This window comes from Fusarium tjaetaba (genome assembly GCF_013396195.1).
Source record: "Fusarium tjaetaba strain NRRL 66243 chromosome Unknown NRRL66243_c0000092, whole genome shotgun sequence".
Lineage (NCBI taxonomy): Eukaryota > Fungi > Ascomycota > Sordariomycetes > Hypocreales > Nectriaceae > Fusarium > Fusarium tjaetaba.
The window spans coordinates 93,949-118,130 of record NW_023501288.1 but is presented as its reverse complement, the minus strand read 5'-3'; the positions used below and the strand labels follow the sequence as shown (position 1 = coordinate 118,130).

The 24,182-nt window shown below is 48.0% G+C and overlaps 9 protein-coding genes across 9 annotated transcripts; 3 read left to right on the top strand and 6 right to left on the bottom strand.

The window, feature by feature from the left end:
- Positions 1-232: 232 nt before the first annotated feature.
- Positions 233-2,144, top strand: FTJAE_4940 (Ca2+ channel; the record flags this gene model as incomplete). The annotated part of the gene is made up of 3 exons (XM_037351396.1): positions 233-1,403; positions 1,462-1,470; positions 1,519-2,144. 3 exons carry the CDS (start codon positions 233-235, stop codon positions 2,142-2,144), a joined length of 1,806 nt encoding a protein of 601 aa, XP_037207949.1.
- A 1,009-nt stretch (positions 2,145-3,153) lies between these two features.
- FTJAE_4939 (uncharacterized protein) lies at positions 3,154-3,496 on the top strand (the record flags this gene model as incomplete). Its single annotated transcript, XM_037351394.1, has 3 exons — positions 3,154-3,156; positions 3,233-3,368; positions 3,432-3,496. The coding sequence occupies 3 exons, from the start codon at positions 3,154-3,156 to the stop codon at positions 3,494-3,496; spliced, it is 204 nt and encodes a 67-aa protein (XP_037207948.1).
- A 473-nt stretch (positions 3,497-3,969) lies between these two features.
- FTJAE_4938 (small acidic family domain protein) lies at positions 3,970-5,159 on the bottom strand (the record flags this gene model as incomplete). Its single annotated transcript, XM_037351393.1, has 3 exons — positions 3,970-4,671; positions 4,725-5,023; positions 5,102-5,159. 3 exons carry the CDS (start codon positions 5,157-5,159, stop codon positions 3,970-3,972), a joined length of 1,059 nt encoding a protein of 352 aa, XP_037207947.1.
- A 1,759-nt stretch (positions 5,160-6,918) lies between these two features.
- FTJAE_4937 (SRP40-suppressor of mutant AC40 of RNA polymerase I and III) lies at positions 6,919-7,502 on the bottom strand (the record flags this gene model as incomplete). The annotated part of the gene is made up of 2 exons (XM_037351392.1): positions 6,919-7,280; positions 7,334-7,502. 2 exons carry the CDS (start codon positions 7,500-7,502, stop codon positions 6,919-6,921), a joined length of 531 nt encoding a protein of 176 aa, XP_037207946.1.
- A 4,177-nt stretch (positions 7,503-11,679) lies between these two features.
- FTJAE_4936 (IGR) lies at positions 11,680-12,417 on the bottom strand (the record flags this gene model as incomplete). The annotated part of the gene is made up of 1 exon (XM_037351391.1): positions 11,680-12,417. The coding sequence occupies one exon, from the start codon at positions 12,415-12,417 to the stop codon at positions 11,680-11,682; it is 738 nt and encodes a 245-aa protein (XP_037207945.1).
- A 418-nt stretch (positions 12,418-12,835) lies between these two features.
- On the top strand, positions 12,836-17,290 carry FTJAE_4935 (rad8 and Rdh54p; the record flags this gene model as incomplete). The annotated part of the gene is made up of 4 exons (XM_037351390.1): positions 12,836-12,905; positions 12,959-16,153; positions 16,200-16,288; positions 16,412-17,290. 4 exons carry the CDS (start codon positions 12,836-12,838, stop codon positions 17,288-17,290), a joined length of 4,233 nt encoding a protein of 1,410 aa, XP_037207944.1.
- A 434-nt stretch (positions 17,291-17,724) lies between these two features.
- Positions 17,725-18,630, bottom strand: FTJAE_4934 (Increased recombination centers 22-2; the record flags this gene model as incomplete). The annotated part of the gene is made up of 3 exons (XM_037351389.1): positions 17,725-18,013; positions 18,066-18,511; positions 18,568-18,630. 3 exons carry the CDS (start codon positions 18,628-18,630, stop codon positions 17,725-17,727), a joined length of 798 nt encoding a protein of 265 aa, XP_037207943.1.
- A 777-nt stretch (positions 18,631-19,407) lies between these two features.
- On the bottom strand, positions 19,408-20,812 carry FTJAE_4933 (malic acid transport; the record flags this gene model as incomplete). Its single annotated transcript, XM_037351388.1, has 3 exons — positions 19,408-20,136; positions 20,189-20,358; positions 20,545-20,812. The coding sequence occupies 3 exons, from the start codon at positions 20,810-20,812 to the stop codon at positions 19,408-19,410; spliced, it is 1,167 nt and encodes a 388-aa protein (XP_037207942.1).
- A 1,047-nt stretch (positions 20,813-21,859) lies between these two features.
- On the bottom strand, positions 21,860-23,612 carry FTJAE_4932 (lysophospholipase; the record flags this gene model as incomplete). The annotated part of the gene is made up of 2 exons (XM_037351387.1): positions 21,860-23,265; positions 23,417-23,612. The coding sequence occupies 2 exons, from the start codon at positions 23,610-23,612 to the stop codon at positions 21,860-21,862; spliced, it is 1,602 nt and encodes a 533-aa protein (XP_037207941.1).
- Between the last annotated feature and the right edge of the window lie 570 nt (positions 23,613-24,182).

Sequence of the window (24,182 nt, the reverse complement as noted above, 5' to 3'; positions counted from 1 at the left end):
GTAGCATCTTATCGTGGGCTGAACCATTCAATTTGTTTCGTATTTTCCATCTTTTCACCACGATAACTAGTGCTCTCCATGTTTCGATCTTTGGAGAGCTCACGATGATAACTCCGAGTCAATAACGACCACATGCGAAGAAAACCTTACGTTCATTTGCTGATTGCGCGTCGATAAACCAAGCTCGAACTCAACGGACAGGCAAAAGCCCCTGGAGGGAAAGGCCACCATCATGATACCCAATTCGTCCATACCAAGACCGCCCTCGTCGATAATCACGTATCTATCAGTTCTAGCGTTGAGCTTGATGTTCTGCGCTCCTGCAAAGACTGAAGCTACACTTTCATCGCCCAACTTAGTCTTCGACTTTGAAACACTTATCGAACGAAGCGATACATCGGACTTAATATACGAACCAGAGTTTGCGGCATTTGATCGCAGTATTATTGGTCGTGCCGCGCCAGAACAGCCGTTATTAACGAATAATGGCCCCGACAGTAGATCGATAATTCCTGGAGGGACTGTTTGTTATATTGTGGATAAGAAGACGTTGTTTGGGAAGGACAAGAGGGCCGATGATCATAAAACGAGCGGGGAGACTGGTCATCAGAACTCTCGTCGAGCAGAGACAAAGACTGTCTATGTGTCTGCCAATACTTGTTCCAGGCCAACTCTAAAGACCAAAGACAAGAGTGGGAAAACAGAACTGGCACCACAGCTCAGTCTTTATACTTCAACAACAAACAAGATCAAGTGCCCAACGGCAGGCAATTACAACAAGTCAAATCCCGATACCGCCAAGATACCGTTCGACGAGGGCGCAGTTATGCTAACCATGAATGCTACCAATGACATATACATCAGCGTCGTGGCTCCGAATATATCAAAGGCTGATGGGGAATACAAATACCAAATCGCCATCTCTTTCGACGAGTACTATCACAATTACGATGCCAGAAATGGCACTGCTCAGCTACTGTTGATGGACTTTGACTCAACATCAGCCCTCCTTTTCACCAGTGATTTGACTCAGGACGCGGACGAGACCCAGCAGATCATGAAGAGGCCGCCACCGTTTCAGATTTTTGTTGGGGACGAGAAATTGAGATCCATCGATGGTCTGCGACATTCAGCCTGTGGCCTAACGGACCATGCGGAAATCTGGGCCAACGATAAGAAGACTGGGCGAAACAACGATCTTGTTACGACGGGCCTTACGACACGAGGGCAAGGAGGATTGCCCAAGCAGCAGTTCCTGGTAGCAGGGCTTAACCACAGTACCACCTACTCGGGGATCCTCGTCAAGATGCCGGATAGTGATAGCAAAAGAGATACCAAGTCTGGGCGCACAATAGGCGGGGGAGGCACTGTCTACAAGGCCACCACGTTTGAGACTTCATCCAGTAAGATCAATTGCGCTTCATGTTGCTTGGATATTAGCTAACCTATCACCATCACCAGGCACGAACTGTAAGATGGTTACGAATCTGGACTTTTGCAACGAGACACAATATGCAGTACCTGGCAACGACAAAAAGTTCAACAATACTGCCCTGGCCAAGCATTACGATGATTACGCCAGAAAAATGTACGCCAATTTCGAAAAAGTCATGATGCAGGTACCCTGTGAAGCACCCCCTGAGTCTCGCTACTCGCTAGCACGAGATTGCGATGAGTGTCGTGAGGCGTACAAGCGTTGGCTCTGCACCGTCGCGATACCTCGCTGCGAGGATGTTATGGGCGGCAGCAGATATAGCGTTGTTCGCGACGCTTTTCAAGCCTTTCCCAATGGAACAACGCTTCCTGATAATTTCCGCAAGGGTCTCAAGGCCGCAGCAAATAACTCCTCGCGAAACGCCTGGATCGACGAAACCGTCAAGCCTGGTCCGTACAAGGAGTTGCTACCCTGCGAGGACGTCTGCTACGAAGTTGTTCAAGCATGTCCCGCTGCGATAGGCTTCACCTGTCCACAACCTGGATTCCCAAGTTTCAGTGTGAGCTACGGACGGCGGAATCCGGATATTTCGAGTATAACATGTAACTACCCCGGCGAGCCAAGGACGAGGGTCAGTGCAGGTGTAATTGTCCGACCAAGCGCTTTTGCTCTCGGTGCTGTGTCACTGATGGCCTTGTTGATACTATAAGATGTGTATTTCTCGTTTCTTGGGTATGCTGGGCGTTATTTTTGTTAGAGGGACTTCTGCGGAGATACATCTGAGATTAATTCTAGCGACAGTCTGAATTTCGTGTCAAAGTCAAGAGGCTCATACGTTTGTAGAAGTAAGGTTATTTTGAATAACATGAGCGATTTGGTATCAATATCCTACACAGAACAACTAAAGAAAATTGGTTGCTTTGCACCCCCGTAATCTCATTTATACGCTTTAAGCCTTATTTGCCTTTGTCGCAGCATCATAATCCTTGATAGTTGTCTCAAGCTTCTCAATCGTTGCTATTCATTCACGCGTTAGCTCCCATATCTTCTCAAGTGATGTCTTGCGACCAACCTTCTCGCTCCGCACGGATCTCATCCGTTTCAAGTTTTAACCAAGTCCAGTAAGCCAACTGGTACGTAAAGACAGCAATGAGAAGTGTTTTTGCGATAGGTCGAGTGAATGTGCGATAGAACTGAGACTGCTAGATTGTTAACATAAATCCTACGAATACTTTTGCAGACATACCACAGGGCTTGGTGGCTTGTTCGCATATGTTCTTCTGGAAACTCCTCTCAAGTATAGGTTTCTAGACGAAATCATAGGCCGTAGCCTCGTGAAAGTTGTTGAAATCATTGTGTTGGTACTTGTTGAAGAGTTCAGACGCAAAGCAACATATCGATAAAGCTTCAAGTTCACCAGCCACATGTGGCAGTGAAGTGGGGGCGGGGCCGGTGGGGGAAGGAGACGGTCTTCACTCTAGGCTCCCCTGTCGCCTTCCCTTGTCTGTCTTTAAGGGGAAAGGAACACATGTCCCCAAAATTGTTAGTAGCCCATTTAAACTTCCCTTCCCTCACGGGCCCTTGAAATCTGTCCCTTAATACGATCTTAGTACTTTAACGCGACGAAGACCGTTTACAAGATTTGGAACCGTCAACAACTCAATTCTTCTGTATATTTCTTTCCAAACTTTTTATTTCAACTCTCAAAGCTAAACACAATGGTACGCCACAGCCTGGACCCTCCTACATCATCCAGTGTCGATCTCATGATGGAGCTAACATGATACTTCCTTGTAGGCGCAAACTCCCCAGCAGCGACGACGCAACGAGGCCTTTGCCAAGGGCAACGAAGCCAAGATGGGCAAGGCGGAGGGTCAGATCAAGAAGCGTGTCGAGAAGGTTCAGAAGGCTCCCATCTCCCTGTTCTGGATCTGTACGTATACATGAACCCCGATGGTTACAGGAGCTACGCTTTACTAACACTTCGCCAATGCAGCTATCCTTGGGTTCGTCATCTTTGGTGGCCTCGTCTTCGAGGGTATCTCCCGATTCTTCGGTTAAGCTTCCATCAGTTGAAGCTCTCCCCTATAAAAGCATAAACGCAAACAACAAACAACAATACCCCAGCCAGACCTCGCTCTCAGCGATGGTCCTGCAGTTTTTCTTGATATCTGGGAGAGGAAGGGTCTTTGAACCATTTAAAAGCTACGGACAAGCACGGGGCACCAGTCCACCGTCCAAAGGAGCTGAAGGGGGGAAGGGCACATATAATTGTATTTCGCCATGGGAGAACCTGCATTGAATTCGCAGGAACTTGACTTAAGGAGAACAGGCGCAATCTGGAATCAACATAAATCGACTTCTTCTCGATGAACAAATAAAGCGGTTTATTTCTTTGCTTTTTATCTACCTGACGCCATGCCATGAACCGTGAATTAAAACAACATCCCTTTCTTTATATGGGGAGAGCTTGTGCCAAGCTAGCAGCTTGAAATGCGAATGCCAACACGAAACATATACTGTGCATCAAACAACTATGCACCAAGACCACGACGCTTGCTGCCGCCATCGTTCTTCATCTTCATACCAGCCTCGAACTGCTTCTGGATGTCGGCCTCGGCCTTGGTAGAGTTAGATGCGCCCTTGGTGTTGTGGGAGGCGGCGACGCTAGCACCAGCCTTCTTTCCACCCAAAAGTCGGAGGAACTTGGCCTGTCGAGCAGAGCCTCCCTCAAGATCATCGACTTGCCATTGTTCAGCCTGAGCTGCAGACTCGGGCTCCTTTTCCTTCTTGTCCTTGCCCTCAGCTCGCTTCCTCTTCTTTTCGGCCTTCTTGGCCTTCTTGTCAGATGCCTTGGGCTGGGGCTCCTCAACCTCAGCCTCAGATTCGACAGCCTCAGATTCGACAGCCTCTTCTTCTTCCTTCTCAGGCTCGACGAGTCTTACTTTCTTTCCCTTCTTGCTCTTCTTGTCCTTCTTGGATTCCTTCGGCTCCTCTTCTACCTCGGGAGAGATATCGGCGGCGGAAACATGGCTTCGTTCGGAAGTGGCATTGCTCAGTCGGCGGTGCTTCATCACGATCTCGTCGGCTGGGATGTTTTTAGGAACTTCGGTTGGCTGCTTGGCCACGGGAGCACCTCCCTCGTCCTCAGATGAGCTATCGGAACTAGAATCTGAAGTCTCGGAATCAGAAGAGGTATCGTCGTCCTGCTCGGACTTGGACTCGTTGGCGGTTTTCTGGCGCGGGGGATCAGTGTGCAAATAAACAATCATAGAACGGGTGGACTTACCTCTGCATCAAGAAGTGCTTGATACTGGGCAGCAGCCTTCTTGGCCTCGGCCAACAACAAGTTTGCCTTTTCCTGAAGCTTTTCGGCACGAACCTTTAGCTTTTCCTTGCGCTTGGAAGCATTGACGGTTTTCTTGGCCACGGTCTTTGACTTTCGGGGCTTGCCACCAACGACCTCCTTGGGCTCAGCGCTGACGGCACCGGCAGCCTTGACGGCTCGCTTCTCTGCCTTGGCGGAACGCTTCTTCTTGCGCTGCTCAAGCTTGGTTGACTTGTCTTGCTTGCGCTTGAGGTTCTTGTCTGCATGTCGCAAACGTTAGATGAGTTTGGTAGGCTAGGATAAGAGGCTGGAGAAAGTAGAAGTTATCTATGACTTACCCTTCTTGGACTTGACTTCAGGGTTGAGAGCAACACCGCCAGTTGTGGACGACGACATGACGACGATCTTGGAATGACAAAAAGCAAATTGGGTATAGGGTTGAAAGTAGAAGGGCAATTAGAAGTTTCGATAAGTTCGTTACCGTTTGCCAAAAATCAGTAAGAAAGTCAATCTCTTAGTGTTCAAGGTTGAGGGGTGAATGGCGCAAAGAAGAATCGACGATAGCTTCATGAAATGCGCAACGGCACTGTACAGAATAACTACTTTTTCTGCCGGGCGGTGAGAAAAAGTCGACAGGGGATCAAGCGTTGAACTTGGGTGGGGCAGGAACTGTTTGTGCACATGGAAGCAGGGGCGTTGCGTTCCGTGCCTTTCCACTACTTGCGCAAAGTGGAGTGAAGAATTGCCTAAATAGGCAATCGCCGGTTTACACGCCAGCTTGGACAACTAAGCTCGAGTTCAGCATTGGAGAAACAAGAGCTTCAATAGAGTTACAGAAGTGGTTCAATGCGAGAGATGAAGTGAGTTAGCTGGACCGTTGTGTTTGCGAGGTTAACTTTTAGCTTTGAGAAATATCAATCAAGCTATGTTGTGGTGTATTACGCTCATAGCATGTGTATTACCTTATCCCCAACATCTCATTCTCGAACGACGATATCTTCATGTAATTTATCATATCCAAGAGGCTGGCTAATAAGTCAAGATAAGGATAGATAGGACTTTTTTATCTCTGAAGAGATCATTACTGACCCTCCGTCTTGACTTTAAGCCGGCACATGCCTACATCTCTCTTCTCAAATACAACTACTGAGCAAGCACAGCTATGCTTACATGTTCCTCCCTCACACAACTAATACAAGAATTATTTTGGAAGGCAAACTATACATCGAATATTGCAGGGCTAGAGAACATTCTACTGAACGGGAGATAGATGAACTGGCTGGCGGTTACTAGATGATACACGCTGTAAACATTCGACACTGCTTGGTTTTCCAGAAGAGGCAACGCTATATGATTCAAACATCAACTGAAACTATTCGGTGTATACAAGAAAATGATAGTCTATGTTTCATGGTAATCGTGTTGGCTGGTAATAAACATGGGCAGATCATGTTCATATCAGGCCACAACTTACGAAATGGGCAAGGTTGAAACAAGGCATATTTTAGCTCTCAGGGGTTGCTACATATCTGAATTCGTATAACGCTACATGAATTGGAGGCCGCATTCTCGTATATAGGACTTCAGTACATAGATATACGATTTGACCTCAAAATGTGATGTGAAGAAGCCATTCATTGGTCAACACAACCCATATCACCCATATACCACTGTCAGCTTATCCAACTCTCAAAGTTGATCATCGGGCAATTTATCATGCAACGAATTGGACCAAATATTGTCTTATTATGCAAAGTAATCCCCCTTGCCGCCATCTTTAACGCCAACCAGTAGCAGAGTAGAGGAGTGCCCTAGGTATGGTAAAACATGATCTATGAATAGAAAGAGAGATCTTCTTTCCTCTCGTAATTAGTCCTTCACCCCTTGCCTTGCCTGACCGCTTAATCATCCCGTCCCGAGTCTCAGCCGCATCCAAGAATAGCAATCTAGTCCAACAAGACCAACTCCATGTGAGCGAGCGGGGTAATACTAAAACAAAAACTCCAGAAGAGGGTGTGTAATAAGTTATACAATGACATTAATCGTGATAAGTCCGTTCAATTCCTTCTATTCCCAGGTGCGAGAACCACTGTATCGATGTTAGTTGAGAAAAGCGAGAGAAAAGGGGGTGATCTTACAATAGCTTCTACACAACTCATTGCCCAGCATTTGGGTCGTATAGGTAAGAATCATCGTAATACATCTCGTCTGCTCCACTGCTTTCACCGTAACTGGCCTGTGCCCATTGTGTGCCGTATGAGGGTGAAGCACTGTATGTTGCTGTAGCAAAGCTATCGTCTGCGCTGTGTGTTCCTCTTCTACTGCTGCTGTGTCGACTCTCGGCCTCCTGACTACGACCAACAAAGTGGCCGATGTTCATGCTGCCCCAAGGAAGCCCTGAAGGGTCTGAATAGGAGTTGAAGTCGTTGGCAGAGGGAATGCGATAGCTGTTGCCAGCGTACTCCTGATTTCGAGAATCTCTCTCGGCTCTCTCCTTGTTTTCTCGAGCCTTTTCTCCTGGGGTAATTCTGTTAGCTACATGATTGCTTTTCGGAATTCTTGCTACTTACTGAACTTGCGTTGAGCAATACGGTTCTGGATTCTTCGTCTCTCTTCAGGATCTGTGATATCTGACCAGTCGACATCATCGACTGAACTTGACTTTGACTTTTTTGAGGAATGTGAAGATGAGCTGCCCTTATGGGAGCTGTGAGAGCTATGTTTTGAGCTTCCGCCCATTTTGCTCTTTTCAGAAGAGTGAGAATCTGATTTGGAAGAAGAAGCCTTCTTCTTGTCTTTGTGACTTGAGGATTGCGACCTTGTTTGACGTGTTGGTGCAAGTTTTGAAGGAGATTTGGAGCGTTTGCCGCTTGATCTCTCCTTTCCCTCTGTTTCTTGGTCAGGGGAAGCACTTTGAATGCGAATTTCTGGAGTTTGTAATTCCGATGGCGATTGATTCGGCAAGGACATCTACTCTTAGAGAGTCATCAAATTGGAGGCCTTGAGAAGATGGTATTGAGTTTGTTGACACAATAGGGGGGAACCATCTAAGTTGTAGGACTTTTATGCTGAGGCTGAGATGACAGAGTTGTAGTGTAGCAACGACAACTGAAACAAACAAACTACACCCTTGTACTAGAAGTCTGAGATTGATAACTAGGCAGACAGAATAGGGATGTCTTGAAGTCGGTTAGAGTTTAATTGTATTAGGATATGGTATGAACGAAACTCGAAAACGAGGGACGAAGCCACATACATGTAAGGCAACGACTTTTAAACCCTAGGACATGATAGGGTAGTACACTAGTACCTGAGGGACCCATGCGACAGCGGGATGATTGAATCGGCCAGGACCGGGGTATCTTGGACAGTGAGTGAGTGACTGTATCAAAGATGGAGGGAGGGTATGGAGAGGTTCAACGGCGGAGCCGGGTAGGGCAGAATTGACGTATGGAGATTACGAGGAGGGCACGAGGCGGATGCGTCAGAAAGAGGTTTTTCGGGAAATTAAGCAATTGGAGGTGAGTCTTTACTACAGAGGCATTCGAGTCAAGAAGCGAATCCTGGCAGGCGTTGCTCGCCATTCGCTTCGACTAAGAAGGATTCGCATCAGCCATGATATCCATAAGTGACCCATGCCTTAGTTGCAGGGGGCGGAGAGAACAGGCAAAGAACTAAAACGGTACAGACTGGATAAAAAAATGCACTAAACAACCTTGTTAAGGTACACCACCAGATGCGTGGAATGGCGTGTAAGACGAAGCCCCAAGTCCAAGGGTGTGCGTCAACACGGCAGCCTCTTTTCAAGCGATATCAGATCCGAAATCATTTCTTGTTCATGACTGAGGCCTCTCCAGGTCGCGTGGTGCACCAACATACGTATTCTCACAGATGTTCAAGGGAGAGACTGTACGTAAGGTACATGCAAGCAAGCTACCTATCTTGGGACCCATGACGGCGAAGGAGTCATACTCAGGAAACCTTGTAATCACCGACTTACAAACGTCCCCCCCATGGGGCTAATCTCAAAGTAATACCTACCTACTGTATATCCATACCTTAGGCTACTACACTTCAGGTCGAGTACTGTACAGTAACACGTATGTGCCCACGTACAGTGACGACGTCACAGCTGAGAGATCGAAAGACCTACTCTTTAAAGATATGGTTGAGTTTCGTGTAATTAAACGAATGTACCTCTTGCACGCGTCTCCTCTGTAAGCCCCCTGCAAACGTGCATTCGCAACAAGTCACGCTAGATGGTTCGAGACAGTGTAAGTTGGAGAAGGCCAATGGAACACTGACATTGTGTGAAAAGCCGCGTTGCTAAGCCACCTGTCGCCCTGAACCTGAGAAGGGAAGGGGAGCAAAAACGGGAATGCGAGATATACGATGGACGGGGAGTAGGGCCTTGGGGCCACGAGGTAATGAAAAATAGTGGGACGTGCTAAAACGGGCCTTGTAAGGCAGATGTACCTCTTTGACGATAATATGTATTCATCAGTGCACAGTACATACATCATGACCGTGATGTAATATTCAAACGTCTTCAACCAAGTCTATAGGAAAATATAGGCATTTAATCGGATTTTCTAGGGAACAGAAAAGGCTCATCACGGATAATCTAGTCACAAGATACACCCTGTGATTCCGACCCGACATCCCCGGATCTTGCGTGCCGGATAATCATGGACAGGGATTCAGAAGAGTCATCGCCATTGCAACTACGGATATCTTAGCTGGAGCCAAATTTCATTAGGGACGGGCCCGAGAACTTGGACACGTTTTAGCTGAGGTCATTCTACTGCACTGCACTGACCCAGCAAGTATGTATCTCAGTGACACATACCACACCGTATGTTATGCTTGAGCGTTATGTATGTTTTAAGTTCCCTCCCGTCTCAACTACCAGGATCTTTTCTCCAAAAAGGGCTGCCTTGCGTAGTAAAGTCGTTGCCTCAAGGCTTCCACATCATGGCCTGTCTTGGACGTACGTATGTCTATACATGGATGAGATATGAGGACACGTTTTGATATCATCACAACCAAGTTGGTTCATCAGCCCTACGAACACGCACTCGCACAACATCCCTCAATGGGATCGTGGAGGGTCAATTCATGCATCGCCGAACCAAGCAGTCGGTGAGAATAGGGATGAGATGAGTAAAGTTATGCTACCCAACCTGTCTCGAGACCACAAAATAATCGTAACGAGCTCAAGGTGGCTACGAGAAAACCCTCACGCTAGGTACATATATGTCTCTCAAAGGGCGCGCGTGATCTCTGAAGCCCAAGTCGATCTGCCGTCGCTAGGAAATTCCAGGAACCTCAAACTTCATGATTATCAATCACAAGCCTCAGCTCGTCAGGGCTGCACTGTATCCGCGATACCGGATGATCGACGCTATACAGTATCCCGTGCTTGGAGCCCAGAACAACCTTAGCAGAAGCCAATTCTAGGCAGCCTCTGCAATGTTACATCTCCCTGTGAAATTTAATGCCCCGGAGGTGGTTACGAACCCGTCCTCATTCGTCATAATTAGCTCTTGGCTGCCCATAAAGAATATGCCAAACAAAAGGTCCCTTGATCAAGTGGCGGTAGCTGAAACTCTAACACCGACAGTTGGGGGCCACCCTCTGACGATTCATTTGCTGATCAATTAGGCGAATGCGAGATATTCGCCAATCTGCACGGACGTTGGCTATCGTGAATTTCTTCATAGCGAGGACCAAGTAACGAACAATGGACGAACATTGATCGAAAAGTTATGAGAGTGCTTCTTAGCATTACAATTGCATGAGACAAGATTTCCATCAACGTATAAGTCACAATCAGAAGAACCCCCACCCAGTCAGGAATACGATATGAAATAACAAGTATTATTGCACATACAGCCACCTCCGTTTCTTAGTCATGTGCGGAGATGGCATTTTCTATTTCTGTTTCCTGTCACATCGTGAAAGTGGCTGCATATGAACCACCATCTTCAAATTAACAAAACTAGTCAGAGAACAACCATGTGAACACCCACCATACAGGTTCAGTTATGTCTTTAGCAATAGTCGGAAGTGAGGGTATCCGATATGCAGTTATAATTAACCCACCTCTCAATGCTTGTTGTTACAGCACTTGGGAGGCGTCAAGTACAAGACACGGGTAGGGTACCCAACTTCACTACCTCGAGACCATTAGTCAATAGAAGAAGAAGCTTAAAATAAAGAATCAGCATGATCCCCGCATAGCATGCTTCTTTTGTCAGGTGAATCGCATAGTAGGCAGAGCAGGGGATTGGGTTTGTATCAATGGGCGGTGCAGCATCAACACCATCCACAACATGTTCAAATATAGAATTTCAAATCTGCATAGATTCAGTCATTGTAAATTATGTGCCATGTGAGCGTTCTGGTGGTGTCAAGAGTGCACGGCACAGTTGCATTAGTTTAGCATAGCCTACTGTTCTTTGGAGTTTTGACAATAAGACTTCCACGAATTGATGGCCCACTACAGGAATTCGCGAGAGACTTCAAGTGACGTTGAAATAAGCTCCAAATTTACCGAAAATAAGATCCGGGATTTACGTCAAGAATAGCTTCTCTTTCTGCCTGCCAAGAGGTAGATAATACACCAGGCAGTAAGGCGTTGGCTCTGATACAATGCCTCAGGATGATATCTTCCATAATCGCTGACATAATGTTTACACAGCCTCTCCACACGAACATGGCAAACCGATATACCAGATGGATACGAAATGGGCTTGATAAAATGCTACCAAGTCTTTTTTGCACATCAAAAGATACCCGAGAACAGCACTTGAGTGAAAACATGCTTTTGCTCAGCCATCCATAAGCCCCAGTCATATCTGCTAAAACTACAGTTGTAAATGTACATGTTGTGTTTTTGTCTTTTACACAACTATTACATATTGGCCAGCATCTCGGCCTCACGCTCAGCTCTTCGCTCTGCCGACCTCTTCTTGAATCGAACCTCAGCCCTTCTGCGCTCACCACCATCAATCTTGCGACCCTGACGGTCCTCCCACATGCCTTCCGTAACCTTCACAATAGCTCCTGATGTTCCAGCGATGGGCTGGGCAAAAGGTCCAGCAATCGTCTCGTGACCAACGACTCGATATCCGTTTGGTCGGAGCAGATATGAGCGAGTTTTCTTTTCACCCGCAGACTTCTTAGTAGCCTTTTGAGGAACCTTTTGATCGGGCGTAAAATCGTGGGGCACATTGACAACCCATTTTGTATCGCTGAGGGCCGAAGGAGGCGGTGTTGCGACCTTTAAGAGAGCCTGTCCATCCTTGACATATTCAAAGTCTCCGCCGGGGCCCAACGAACCCTTTCTATATCGCTGCATCCAATGCAAAAGGTACCTCCGGTTTCGGGGTGGTTCGATGCCCAATTCCTTGAGTTCTGGCGAGGTGAGGGAGAAGAGAGCGTTCCATGAGGGGAACTTGTTGGCGTACTTGTTGAGGCCACGGCCGATCAGGGTGAGGAAGGTCGGCACATCGGGAACGAACGGTCGGGGCTTGGGGATCGGGTGCGCAGGCCGTGTCTTGTGAAGTTGTCGGATCTGTCCTGTCCTTGAAAAGGCGCTGCCGCTCTGCAGAAGCAGGCCAAATGTTGACCTGAGTTGTTCGCCCTTCATTTTTCTAGTAACTTGTGTTAGAGAAGATGGTTGACAGTATCAATTCCGTAACATAAACTTACGCTGCTCAATGGGTCGGATGACACAAGTTCAGCCCGCTGCCTCAATCAACGAAGTCTCACAAGCCGAACGTTGATCTCGAAATTTGACGATGGGTCTTCGTTATGTCAGCAAGGCTGTTTCTGTGGCTGATGCTTCTCCAAACTGTGGCGCTGATCCCTGCTTATCCATTGTGCTCCACTTATATCCGACTAGGCTGATATCCCACCTCGAATGCCTACATGCTTCTCCTACCTTCTTCTCTCCTACATACTCGATTTCATGTTGAGTCATCTATAATATTTCGCGACCTCAAGCTTGGGGGATCTCCATCTACCAAACATCAGTGGTAAATGATAACAAACGTATAATATCAACCATGGGCCGCTGCAAGGCCACCGCCCGGCGTCCTCGTCCCGATGCGCCTCACTTACACATTGGACTTGATGGTGAGTTAGCCACCAGGGATTTTATCCATTCACGCTCACATCTTTGACTTCAGATTTGATGCCAAAATCATTCGTTGAAGGTCTTATCAGTCTCATGATTTCCGAAAATGATACTCCGGATCAACCATCATCGTCCCAGGAGAAAGGGCCACCTACAAAGCGTCGTAAGACCGAGTCTTCAGTAGCCTTGAATGCTATACCTATCGCAAAGAAAAGAATTACTATTTCTCGCCCTTGCGCAGGGTCCTCTTCCAAAAGCCAATCATTCGTTTGTAAGAGCGTTGATCGCTACATAAACATTCGTTTTATGGACAATCGACTTCGCATGAAGCCGCGGAAGGATTTCACAACATTGGATGTCGCGGTCAGGCTAAGACGAGCGGAAGTAGATGACCAGATGAAGATTGATTGCGTCTTGGATAGCATCTCCCAGCGAGCGTCACAGCCGAATGCGCTATGGAGCACATTCGACTTGGAACTTGAATGGCAAGGAAGGCAGGTTGAGATGACTTTCTGCCGCAATTTCTACTGGAATGAATCTCCATCTCCGCACTCTCAGTACAGGTCGTCAACAGATCGCGGCAGCAGTCAGCCATTCATTGACTTGCTACTGCGTGGCTCGATCTCGACAGGCACATCTAATTGGACTTCAACTTGGTCTCCCATGGACTTTTACGAAGCAGCTTTTGTCCCCCAAAAGGACGAGAAAACACCTGAAACTATTCAAGTCGATGCTTTAGAATCGACATTATTCCCATACCAAAGGCGCACACTGCAGTGGTTACTGCAACGTGAAGGAGTGCAGTGGTCAGCAGATATGCGACGCATCGTCCCATACGTACCTGAAAATCAGGATAGCGTATACGACTTCAAGAAACTGACGGATGTGGCCGGGAATGAGTACTACTTGAGCGAATTATTCCATACGGTGACAAGAGATATTTCGCTATTCCGACAAGCTGAGGCTTCCGTCAAGGGCGGCATTCTGGCAGAAGAGATGGGCCTTGGTAAAACCCTGGAGATACTCGGCTTGATATTGCTTCACCAGCGATCTCGACCCTTGATTCAAAGTGATTATGAGTCCCAGGCCAAACTGACGCCGAGTGGTGCTACGTTGATTGTGACACCCCCATCGTTGAAAGAGCAATGGGCATCCGAAATTGCACGTCATGCGCCGAGCTTAAGTGTCAAAGTTTATGAGGGTCGGAAAAGGATGTCGGAAGCGGACGAGCAACAGGCCACAGATGAACTTGCTGGCCACGATATCATTCTCACAACATATCCGGTACTGTCCTCTGAGCTTCACTTCACGACAGCACCTCCAGAGCGTTCACGGCGGCACGCAAGAGTTTATGATCGGCCCAGTTCCCCCCTCGTGCAAATCTCGTGGTGGAGGATATGCCTTGACGAAGCTCAGATGATTGAAAGTGGCTATAGCCAGGCCGCGAAAGTGGCTCGTGTTCTTCCTCGGATAAATGCGTGGGGTATCACAGGAACTCCGGTGAAGAATGACGTTGAGGATCTTCAGGGCTTACTACTTTTCCTCCAGTACGAGCCCTATTGTTCTGTGAACCAGATATGGCAAGATCTGATCCGTCATCACAAATCTGCCTTCCAGCGCCTATTCAACAGAATCGCTCTTCGGCACACAAAGTCAATGGTTAGAGACGAGTTGGTTCTGCCATCCCAGAAACGCTTTGTCATCAGTATGCCCTTTACTGCCGTTGAGGAACAGCACTACCAGTCCCTTTATCGAGAAATGGCGGAAGCATGTGGGCTGAGCCTCGAAGGAGCGCCAATTGTGGACGACTGGAGGCCCGGGGATCATGAAGAAGACATGAGAACTTGGCTGGTTCGACTCAGGCAGACTGCGTTGCATCCTGAAGTTGCAGGCTATAACCGCCGAACTCTCGGCAACAGCAAAAATCGGCCCATGAGGACCGTTGACGAGGTTTTAGATGCTATGCTAGAGCAAAGCGAGAGCGCGATTCGAACAGATGAGAGAGCCTATCTATCCAGTAAACTGACACGAGGTCAACTATACGAAAACAGCCCCCGAGTAAAGGAGGCACTGGAAATATGGTTATCAGTACGAGACGAAGCTCGAAAACTAGTTTCCAAAGCCCGCGATGAGCTCAAATCCTTGGCTGTGTCAAGAATTAGGCCCACCAGCCACGAGGACTCTGATATCGATGATGATTCTGAAGTTGAGGAGAAAGGTCAGCTGTTTGAAAGCCGACGGAGGCTTCGTGGAGCATTAGAGATGTACCACAGGGCCGTTTTCTTTTGCGCGAATGCATACTTCCAGATCCGCGAAAATCCAGAAATGACTGAGCCCGAATCCGAGGAATTCTCACGTATTAAGAAGTTGGAAGATGAGCACTACGAGGAAGCAAAGGCTATTCGAAGGGAAATCCTACAAGAGCCTCACCACAAAGCAACCCGCCTGATGGCGAAGGTGGCACAGAAAGCATCCGAACAATCCTTTGTTGAGATTCCGGAGCTCACAGTTGATGAGGAACGAGGTATCGAGAGCGGTCGCATCGTCGATGATCTAGAAGCATTGTACAACGAACTGAATGACCAAGCAAATGTCATTGATGAATGGAGGGAACACCTAGTCGGGCTGGTTCTGAAGCCTTTGGTTGATGAGGAGGACGATGCCGAAACCACTGGAGATGAATACGGCGAGTCAGCCAAGATTCAGGATGAACTCATGGTTTATGTTCAAGCTCTTCGAGCTATCATTGCTGACCGACAGGATGCTTTGACTGGACAGACTAACGAACTGATCAAGCACGAAACACAAACGTCGCTGAGACTCGCAGCCAACGAAGAAGGGCCTGCTCCCGAAAAGCTCATTGAGCTTCTTGCATTACGAGATCAAATCAAGCCACGATCAACCTCGATGCGGAAAGCTATCAGCGAGTTTCGAGGCTTGACATCAAAGTTGGCAAGGGATACCACACGAAGCATCCTAGAAGGTAGAATTGCAGATCGACAGCTCAAAGCAACGCAAGCAATTTTGAACACACAGAGCAAGCTTACTGCTGCTCTCGAGGCCGAGGTCGACAAGTTCAAGAACATCATGAACCTCCGCCTGGAGTATTATCGCCAATTGCAAGTGGTCTCTGATAGTGTCCTCCCCTACGAGGAGCCTGTCACTGAAGAACTCATGACGAGGATGAAGACGACTGAGGAAAATATGCGGCAAAGGTTGTCTGCAGCAGAAGCCAAACACAGATACCGTGAGTGGTACCATCCTTATTCTTTGGCCCCAAACTGACTTTCCAGTCCTTCACCTCAAGGATGCCGGAAACAAGTCTAATGAGCCGCGAATGTGCGTCATCTGCCAGACCAATTTCACCATTGGCGTGCTCACGGTTTGCGGACATCAGTTTTGCAAGGAGTGTATGATGTTGTGGTTTAAAGCCCACCACAATTGCCCGGTGTGCAAGAGAAAGTTGAAGTCAACCAACTTGCACGATATTACTATCAATCCTCAGCAACTCAAAGTGCATAGCGATGATCCAAGCCAAGCTCAAGATGGTACGGAGAATAGCCCTGAAGAAAAACAAACCGGTTCGCCAAAGAAAACCGGGATCTACTCCGAATTCAACTCGGACAAGCTGGCCGAGATACAGAAAATCGAGCTGGACGGGCCTTCGTTCACCACGAAAGTTGATACGCTTGTGAAACATTTGATGTGGCTACGAGAGTCTGACCCTGGCGCAAAGTCAATTGTATTCTCTCAATACAAAGGATTTCTGGGGATTTTGCGCAACGCTTTTTCAAGATTTAGGATCGGCTATGCGTCCATTGACGACCCCGATGGCATCAAACGGTTCAAGGAGGACGCCTCAGTCGAGTGTTTTCTTCTTCATGCCAGGGCGCATTCCAGTGGCCTGAATCTGGTCAATGCAAGCCATGTTTTTCTCTGTGAACCTCTTCTCAACACCGCGCTCGAGCTCCAGGCAATTGCACGTGTGGACCGGATTGGCCAAATGCACGAAACAACTGTATGGCTCTACCTTGTGTCAGGGACAGTCGAGGAGTCGATTTACAATCTTTCGGTCCAGCGGCGAATGGAGCATATGGGACGTGTCAATAAGGGCAAATCAAAGGAGTCGACACCCGAACTTCTCGACGTGAATATCGAGGCAGCAAACACTCTAGAACTTGAGCAAGCATCACTTTCACGGTTGATGAGTAAGGATAAATCGGCGGGTGAGAACGTGGGAAATAATGACTTATGGGAATGTTTGTTTGGGCACGTTGCTCACAAAGACGCAGGGCCCGAAAAGGATATCAGGCTTCAGGAAAAGGCTGTCATGGGCTACTTGGCAGCAGAGGCAGCCGAAGAGAGAATGGACAGGAACGATTAGATACCAGGATCATGACATGGAGGAATGGATTTGGCGCATGGGTTAGTATTCACGACAAGTCTCTACATACGGCGCAAGGACTGGTAACCATGAAATCTCGTTTGTAGTTTAGATCATGGGTTTCATGGTTAATGCAACAGCAATGCTTACGATACAGTGCACAGAGATCATGGATCATGTCTCGTAATAACGTGTGGGAAAAGCATGTCATTTTCTCAATGCCCGTTTTGATACATATAATATACAACAGATACTTTTGGCTCATGGTGTCCCTTGATCCAATGCCATGTGACGAGTTCGATCAATTCTCATGATACCCAACCCCTAGTCTACCCAAGGCATGTACGCCATGACCCTTGAAACTCAGACATGGCTTCGTCACAAAATACAGTGCGCACGTGCGCAACACGTCGAAAAGAAGATATCTCACTTCCTTAATCGACTCGCTTGGTCTTGGCGCTGGCGCCAGACTTGACGCGACGGGCGACGGGGCGGTTGATGTGGTGGTCAGGGATCCAGCTCTCGTCGTAGTCCTTTCCAGAGGCAACGGCGACGGGGGTAGACTCGGAGCCGGAGAGAGGCTCAGCAACATCGATGGTCTTCTTGGCCTTCTTGCTGGTACGGGGGCGCTTAGCCTGGGGGAAGAGAGCCTCGATCCAGGTCTTGTAGACGAAGTAGAGGGTACCGGCGAAAGCAGCAGAGAGGAAGAGGTAGAGGAAGATACTGCAAATATTGTTAGCTTGCGGTTGGTTGAGACTTTAAGGGGCGTGCATACATCTGGGGGTCAAGGAAGCTGGTGGGAGCCTCGACGATGGAAGCGGGACCGTTGTGAACCAAGACCTGGTGGAGGTTGCCAGTAGAATCAGTGACGACAGCGGAGAGCTCAACGCGGACCTCCTGGGGCTGCATGTCCTGGGCGAAAGAGAAAGGAAGCTCCTTCTTCTCGCCGGCAGGGACCTCAATGTTGTACTGAACAGAGGTCAAGTTGCGCACGATGCTAGCGTAACGGGGGCTGTCCTCAGGGAGCTCCTTCATGGTGTTGAGAGAGCCAGCGACGAAGGCGACATTGATAGCATTGGCATCCTTGTTGTTGATCTCGATGACAGCCTTGGTAGGGCGACCGTTGACGAGCTTGACACCGAGGATATCAGCTTCGGGGAAAGTAGCCTTGATATCAGCCTTGAGGGGGGCCTTGGGAGCGGCATTGGCTTCAGGAGCGTCCTTCATTGGATGTTAGAATTGCACGAGGGGAGAAGAAGCTGTCGCGCGACACGAACCTGAGCAACAGCGCCAAAGACCTGAGCAGCCACGAGGGCGAGCAAGGAAGCCTTGAAGAACATGACGACGAGAAGATGAGGGAGACCTATAGAGAAGACACCGATGAAGAAGATTGGGGGGAGGGAGGTGAAGAGAAAAAGAGAAGAAGAAGAGGCTGGTGGAGATGATGGAATATGGGGGAAAACAGGTTGGGCAGTTGGTGACAAGACAATCTGGCCTCTGGAGGCAAATGGAGGCGAATGGAGCAAGGGGCCCGGGGAGGGGTGCTGTTGTGGAGAATCAATTGAGATCCATTGGTTCGAGGCTCAAGGTTTTAGGTGATTCTAGTGGAGTAGGACGCTGAAGCTGGAGCTGTTTTAGGGGTTTAGTGGCTGTGACGGGAGCTGGAGCTATGAGCTTGGACCAATGAATGGCGTTATTGGATCTGGAGCTGCGCCGTTTTGAATTGAGCGTAGCACTCAATCTTATTATCAACATTGAAACCAATTCTGAAATCAATCATCATGTTACATGGTGATAGTCGTTGATTGACTTGGCGAAAGATCGATAATCGGTGAAATGTGGAGCCTTCCGGTGTCTTCGCCGGTCGGGCTGCCGTATGATTCGGCCCCGCTCCGGCTGGTTATCAGATATCGTTGACTTCAAGGGTATTTCATCAGTCAGGCAAGTATAAGTCAAGTAGCTAAATCAATAGTGAATTTTAAATTGTAACCAAAATTCTTACTCTATGAGGATATGCTACTGTTCATCTTTTGAACGCTTTAAAATATGCAAGTCTATAGTCGTGACTATGCCAGTGTATGTGCATGTGTATGTACTAAGATGCCCACTTCAGCTTTCTAAACTGGTGAATCTTTGGTCTTTTCGGCCTCTTCAACTTCATTTGCTTTCTTCTCCCATGCTTCTAGTGGTGGAGGTCGGAACAGCTGGCCGTTAAGGCTCGCCTTGATAGTCCCACACGCCACCATAACCCACAACAAGAACTCGGCAACAGAGAATATGGTTCCCAGCACTTTGAAGAACTTGGAAGGAAGCTCCTGAGCAAGTGTCGTGGTCGCAACTGTAAACACTCCAAGGGGGAAAGTAAACGCCCACCAAGTGAGGTTAAAGGTGATTCGACGTCTAATGATTGTAGCGAGAGCAAAGAAGAGCCACACAACGGCGAACCCCCATAAGATAAGAGCAGTGAGAATGCCAGTCAGGTAGAAGAATTGACCCGCGATGGGAGCCCCGGGGATGAAGTCGTTTCTGGCGAAGAGTTTAAGAGCGACTTGGCCGAGTAGTTGGATTGCTGCTGCGCCCATACCAAGAGGGCCGATGGCTATAAACGAAGCTACAGCAACTTGGCCGGGAAGAATGTCGTGAATCATAAGACGATGGTAGTACATGGCGAGAATGACGATCGCCATTGGCACACTAGTCCCCCAGAGGATATAGCTTGTAATGACGGTCCATATGGCGTGTTGGTCGTTTGGGAGGACATTGGCTACGATGGCTCCAGAGGTGGAGGCAACGATGTCGGCAATGACGGGGAAGAGCCAGGAAGGGTTTACTTGATCAAGTGTGATCTTTGAAGTGTGAGTATTGATACATCAGTACTGTAATTAGTGATTGACTTACACCCTCTGTTCGCATGATACAATGCGGTATGTAAAGACTACAAGCAGTGGCCATGACAACATCTATCCACCAAAGAGCCCATGCAAAGTTGGCAGCCCAATCGCCCCAGGCTGGAACACATACAAAGACTATCATGTTGATAATAGTAGCGAAGCCAACTGGTATGGTCCCTTTAGTCAATTGTTAGCTTCAGTTGAGGACAATCGATCACATCAGGACGAAATACGTACCTAGAAATACAGCCTGTGCTGGATGTCGTAACGTCGAATACCATATACCTTTGAAATACGTATATCTGATAACAGATATACAGCTAAACAGAGTGAATAACGCAATATTTAGACAGAAGATTATACAAGAGACGTAGAATAGCCATCGGCCGTGGTAGGGCAGGTTATGAAGGAGAACAGACGTGATTCCAGTGCCCATTGTCACTGTGAACCACGAGGGAGTGAAATTGACAACGATTCGACGCCATCCTCTTCGATTCTCTCGATATTTATCGTGCTTGAGTTCTTCTGGATTCGTTGGTTCCGCGGGAGCTGCTATGACAGAACCTGGGTAAGTGACCTCGCTAGAGTCTAGGTCTGGTAGATGATCTGAGGGTATTGGTATGGAACTCATAGAGAGCAAACAAACTAAAAAATGTCTTGACAACCAGTATAAGCCATTGATAGAAGAAAGTCCAACTATATTTAAACAGAGCAAAAAGTACTAGTAATTGATCAGAGTTAGAAGACAACGTGACGTCGCGGAATCGGCATCTCGGCCAATGCCAAATTTCGACCCACGACTCGTCGTCATGTTTTTCTTCCCCTACCAAGGCCAACTAACTATAACTAACTCATGCCATTGCCATTGCCACGGAGTGGACGCAATCTCTTTATAGGATTCCCGCGGAGACGTCTGAACTCGTTTAATGCCTAGTCCACAACCGTATGATGCTCAATTGGGGTTGTCTTTGCTGAGCATAACCTCTTTCTGAAGGTCTTGGTTGCTCGACCTATAGCGTGTCGTACCTGTTAGTCATAGGAACTCAAACGTCAGTTCATGGGTCCAAGGCGAGACATTCAGATGACTATACTGTTGCATTGCTCCTTCGAAACTCGAGACTATCATCGTATGGACATAGAGTGAATAGTATGTTTTTTTGGTCTTTTTTTATATAGTCTTCGGCAGTATTTTGTTGTTACATCGGAGAATTGGATCCCTCCCTACGTCAAAGCAAGCCACCTCCGCAAACCACTGTCTCTCTAACAACAGCCATTGCCGTACCAATTGAACTCTAATTGTTATCAGAAGTCGTTCTCGTAATTCAATATCTCATCTTATTTTCTATATCCCGAAGCGCCTTGATCATGTCCCTCTGCGAACGTCGCTTATATCCATCACCCATTTTCCGTATCCTGGTTCGCTTCAAAAGTTCACCTAAACCCCATAACAAAACACTAACTCAAAAAATAAAACGACATGATATGATCTTTCATCGATCAGAAACCATGTCCCCCAATGTGACTGTTCCTCAGGGGGCAAGAAAACACTGAACCTTGATATAGGATGTCAAAATAAACTTAGCAAAGAGTCCCCTAAGCTTAGGCTAAATTTACCTAGTATTTTCATCGCTTAGGGTCAAGGTCCTGAGTTTTCTTTTCTTCCCACGGAGTAGATCGATCAGACACCATGTCCTCCAATGTGACTGTTGTACTTGGGTGTCACGTAACCAGGCATAGAATCCCTCTCCTCCACCGCCAGATGGGCACCTGCGATGCGCAGCAACTGTGCACAAGGCTCCTGGCCTGACTTGACAGCGACAAACAGAGGTGAGTGATTGGCCTTGTTACGCTCGTGAACGCTGGCGCCCCGCTGGAGCAACTCGAGGAGAATCTCGGTTCTGCCGGCCACCGCTGCGAGATGCACCGCTGTGTTGCCTGCGTAGTCTGACTGCTTGAGGAGTTGAGCACCTTCGCCCTGCAGCAATTCCTTGACGAGTCCCAATTCGCCATTCTCAATCGCATAACCGAGTGCCGAGAATGCAGTCTCGCTTGGCGTAAGATGGGATGCGGCAAAGTCGAGTGAGCCTGAGGGGTGGGAGAAGCTTTGGTGGGCGATCTCTGTCATCTCGCCACGGAGCGACCGGGAAAGCTTCTCCTGGATTTCCTTGACAGAGAGGTCAGGTTGAGCGAGTAGATAGGAGACTTTGGTGAGCGCCGCCTCAGCTGTTAAATCGAGCCCAAAGATGACACCAGCTCGGCCGAGGACAGTGCCTGGGGCATAAACGGGAGATACAAAGCCATTAACACATTGACTGACATTCACAACGACAATGCCACGCTCAACAGCCGCCTTGATGATCTGCGTCAGACGACCCTCGGCACCGCCAGGGATGTTACCCATGCCAAACGTCTCAAGAATAAGACCACGGATATCGGGCAAGTGAAGCACGGCGTCGATCATCTCAGGCTTGATGCCAGGAAACACGCGCAAACAGGCAACGTGAGTTGTGTCAAGACCCTTTGTGACATGAAACTTGGCAATCGAAGTTGGCCGTAGGACAAGAGGCCAGTTAACGCTGATGCCGAGGCCATTAACCTTGGCGATGGGCTCGCAGTTGGGACTGGCAAAAGCCTCGAACTCTGTTGCTGAGACCTTTGCGCTGCGGTTTCCACGGTAAAGACGGTGATGGAAGAACAGGCAGACTTCAGGAATGGTGAATGTTCCGGCGATGATGAGAGAGCCCAATAGGTTGTCAACACCGTCGGATTGAAGTGCAAAGATGGGCGCCTGGGAGCCAGTAAGGATTACGGGCTTGCCCAGGTTCTCCATCATGAAGGAGAGGGCAGAGGCCGTGTAAGCCAGAGAGTCTGTTCCGTGAAGAATGACGAAACCGTCAAACAGATGATAGTTCTCTTGAACACAGGAGGCCATGGCATCCCAATCATGGGCGGAGATAGAGCTAGAGTCTAGTAGTGGATTGAACTCGATGATACCATAGCGGACATGGCGATTGTATGCTGTAGCAGGAGTGCGAAGACTATCGATCTGGATCTTTTCTCCATCACGAACTGCTGGAAGTCTATCTGGATGTCTGTCAGTGTGATCCATTTAGAGTTTTCTTCTCTCTCTCTCTCTCTCTCTCTCTCTCTTTTTCGGTTACCGGCAGCCTTATACAAGGCCATCGAGCTTTTAACTTTTCATCCGAAGGCTTAAGCAGCGATTGGTTTATCATACCTGGGTTTGAAAAGTCATTGAATGACGGACGAGGAGCCATAGCATTCTCCAAGAAGTTATCTGTTGGCTGAAGACCATCAGGGCCCTGCTGCATACAAATCGTCCCTCCTGTGCCAATGATAAGGACCCGAGACTCGGGGTAATTGGTCTCGGGAGCCTTCAAGGCAGGAGAGCCATGAGAGCCTGTCTCGCTCATATTGACCTAACTAATAAAAAGATTTAGGTAACTTGGTATAAATTCAGGATGAGTTTAGGATACCTTTTATGGAGTTTATTTTGTCACCCTAAACTGAGGTCTCGTTTTGGTATCAATGATAGATAAGAGCTGATGTGAGGATAAGATAGCGACTCAGTCAGCGCATCGACGATTGGACTCTGAATAGAACTGTTGTTTCGAATAGAGATGAAGAAGCATAAATTACGATCAAGATGAGGAGAAGTGAAAATTTATCTACGGCACGCGCAACGTTAATAAGTAGGTGCCATGGAAACTAAACCTTGTGGACAAAGAAGCCATCAAGTGGATCCTCTCGAGGTTATGAAGGGGTAACAGAAACTCGATATCTCGCGGGCACTGGCGAGTAAGAGGCGATGATGTTTGGTGTATGCGATAGCCCACGGAGACTAAGCATTAAAGAGGAAAACTATTGGTGTGAAATCAAGGTCTGGAGTTGCACTGCTTGGCTGTCCTAAGCATTTTAAATACTGAATTGGTTAATGAGGAAAATAGGATGTCGTATCTTTGGTCTGGTGTTGATGAGCAGTA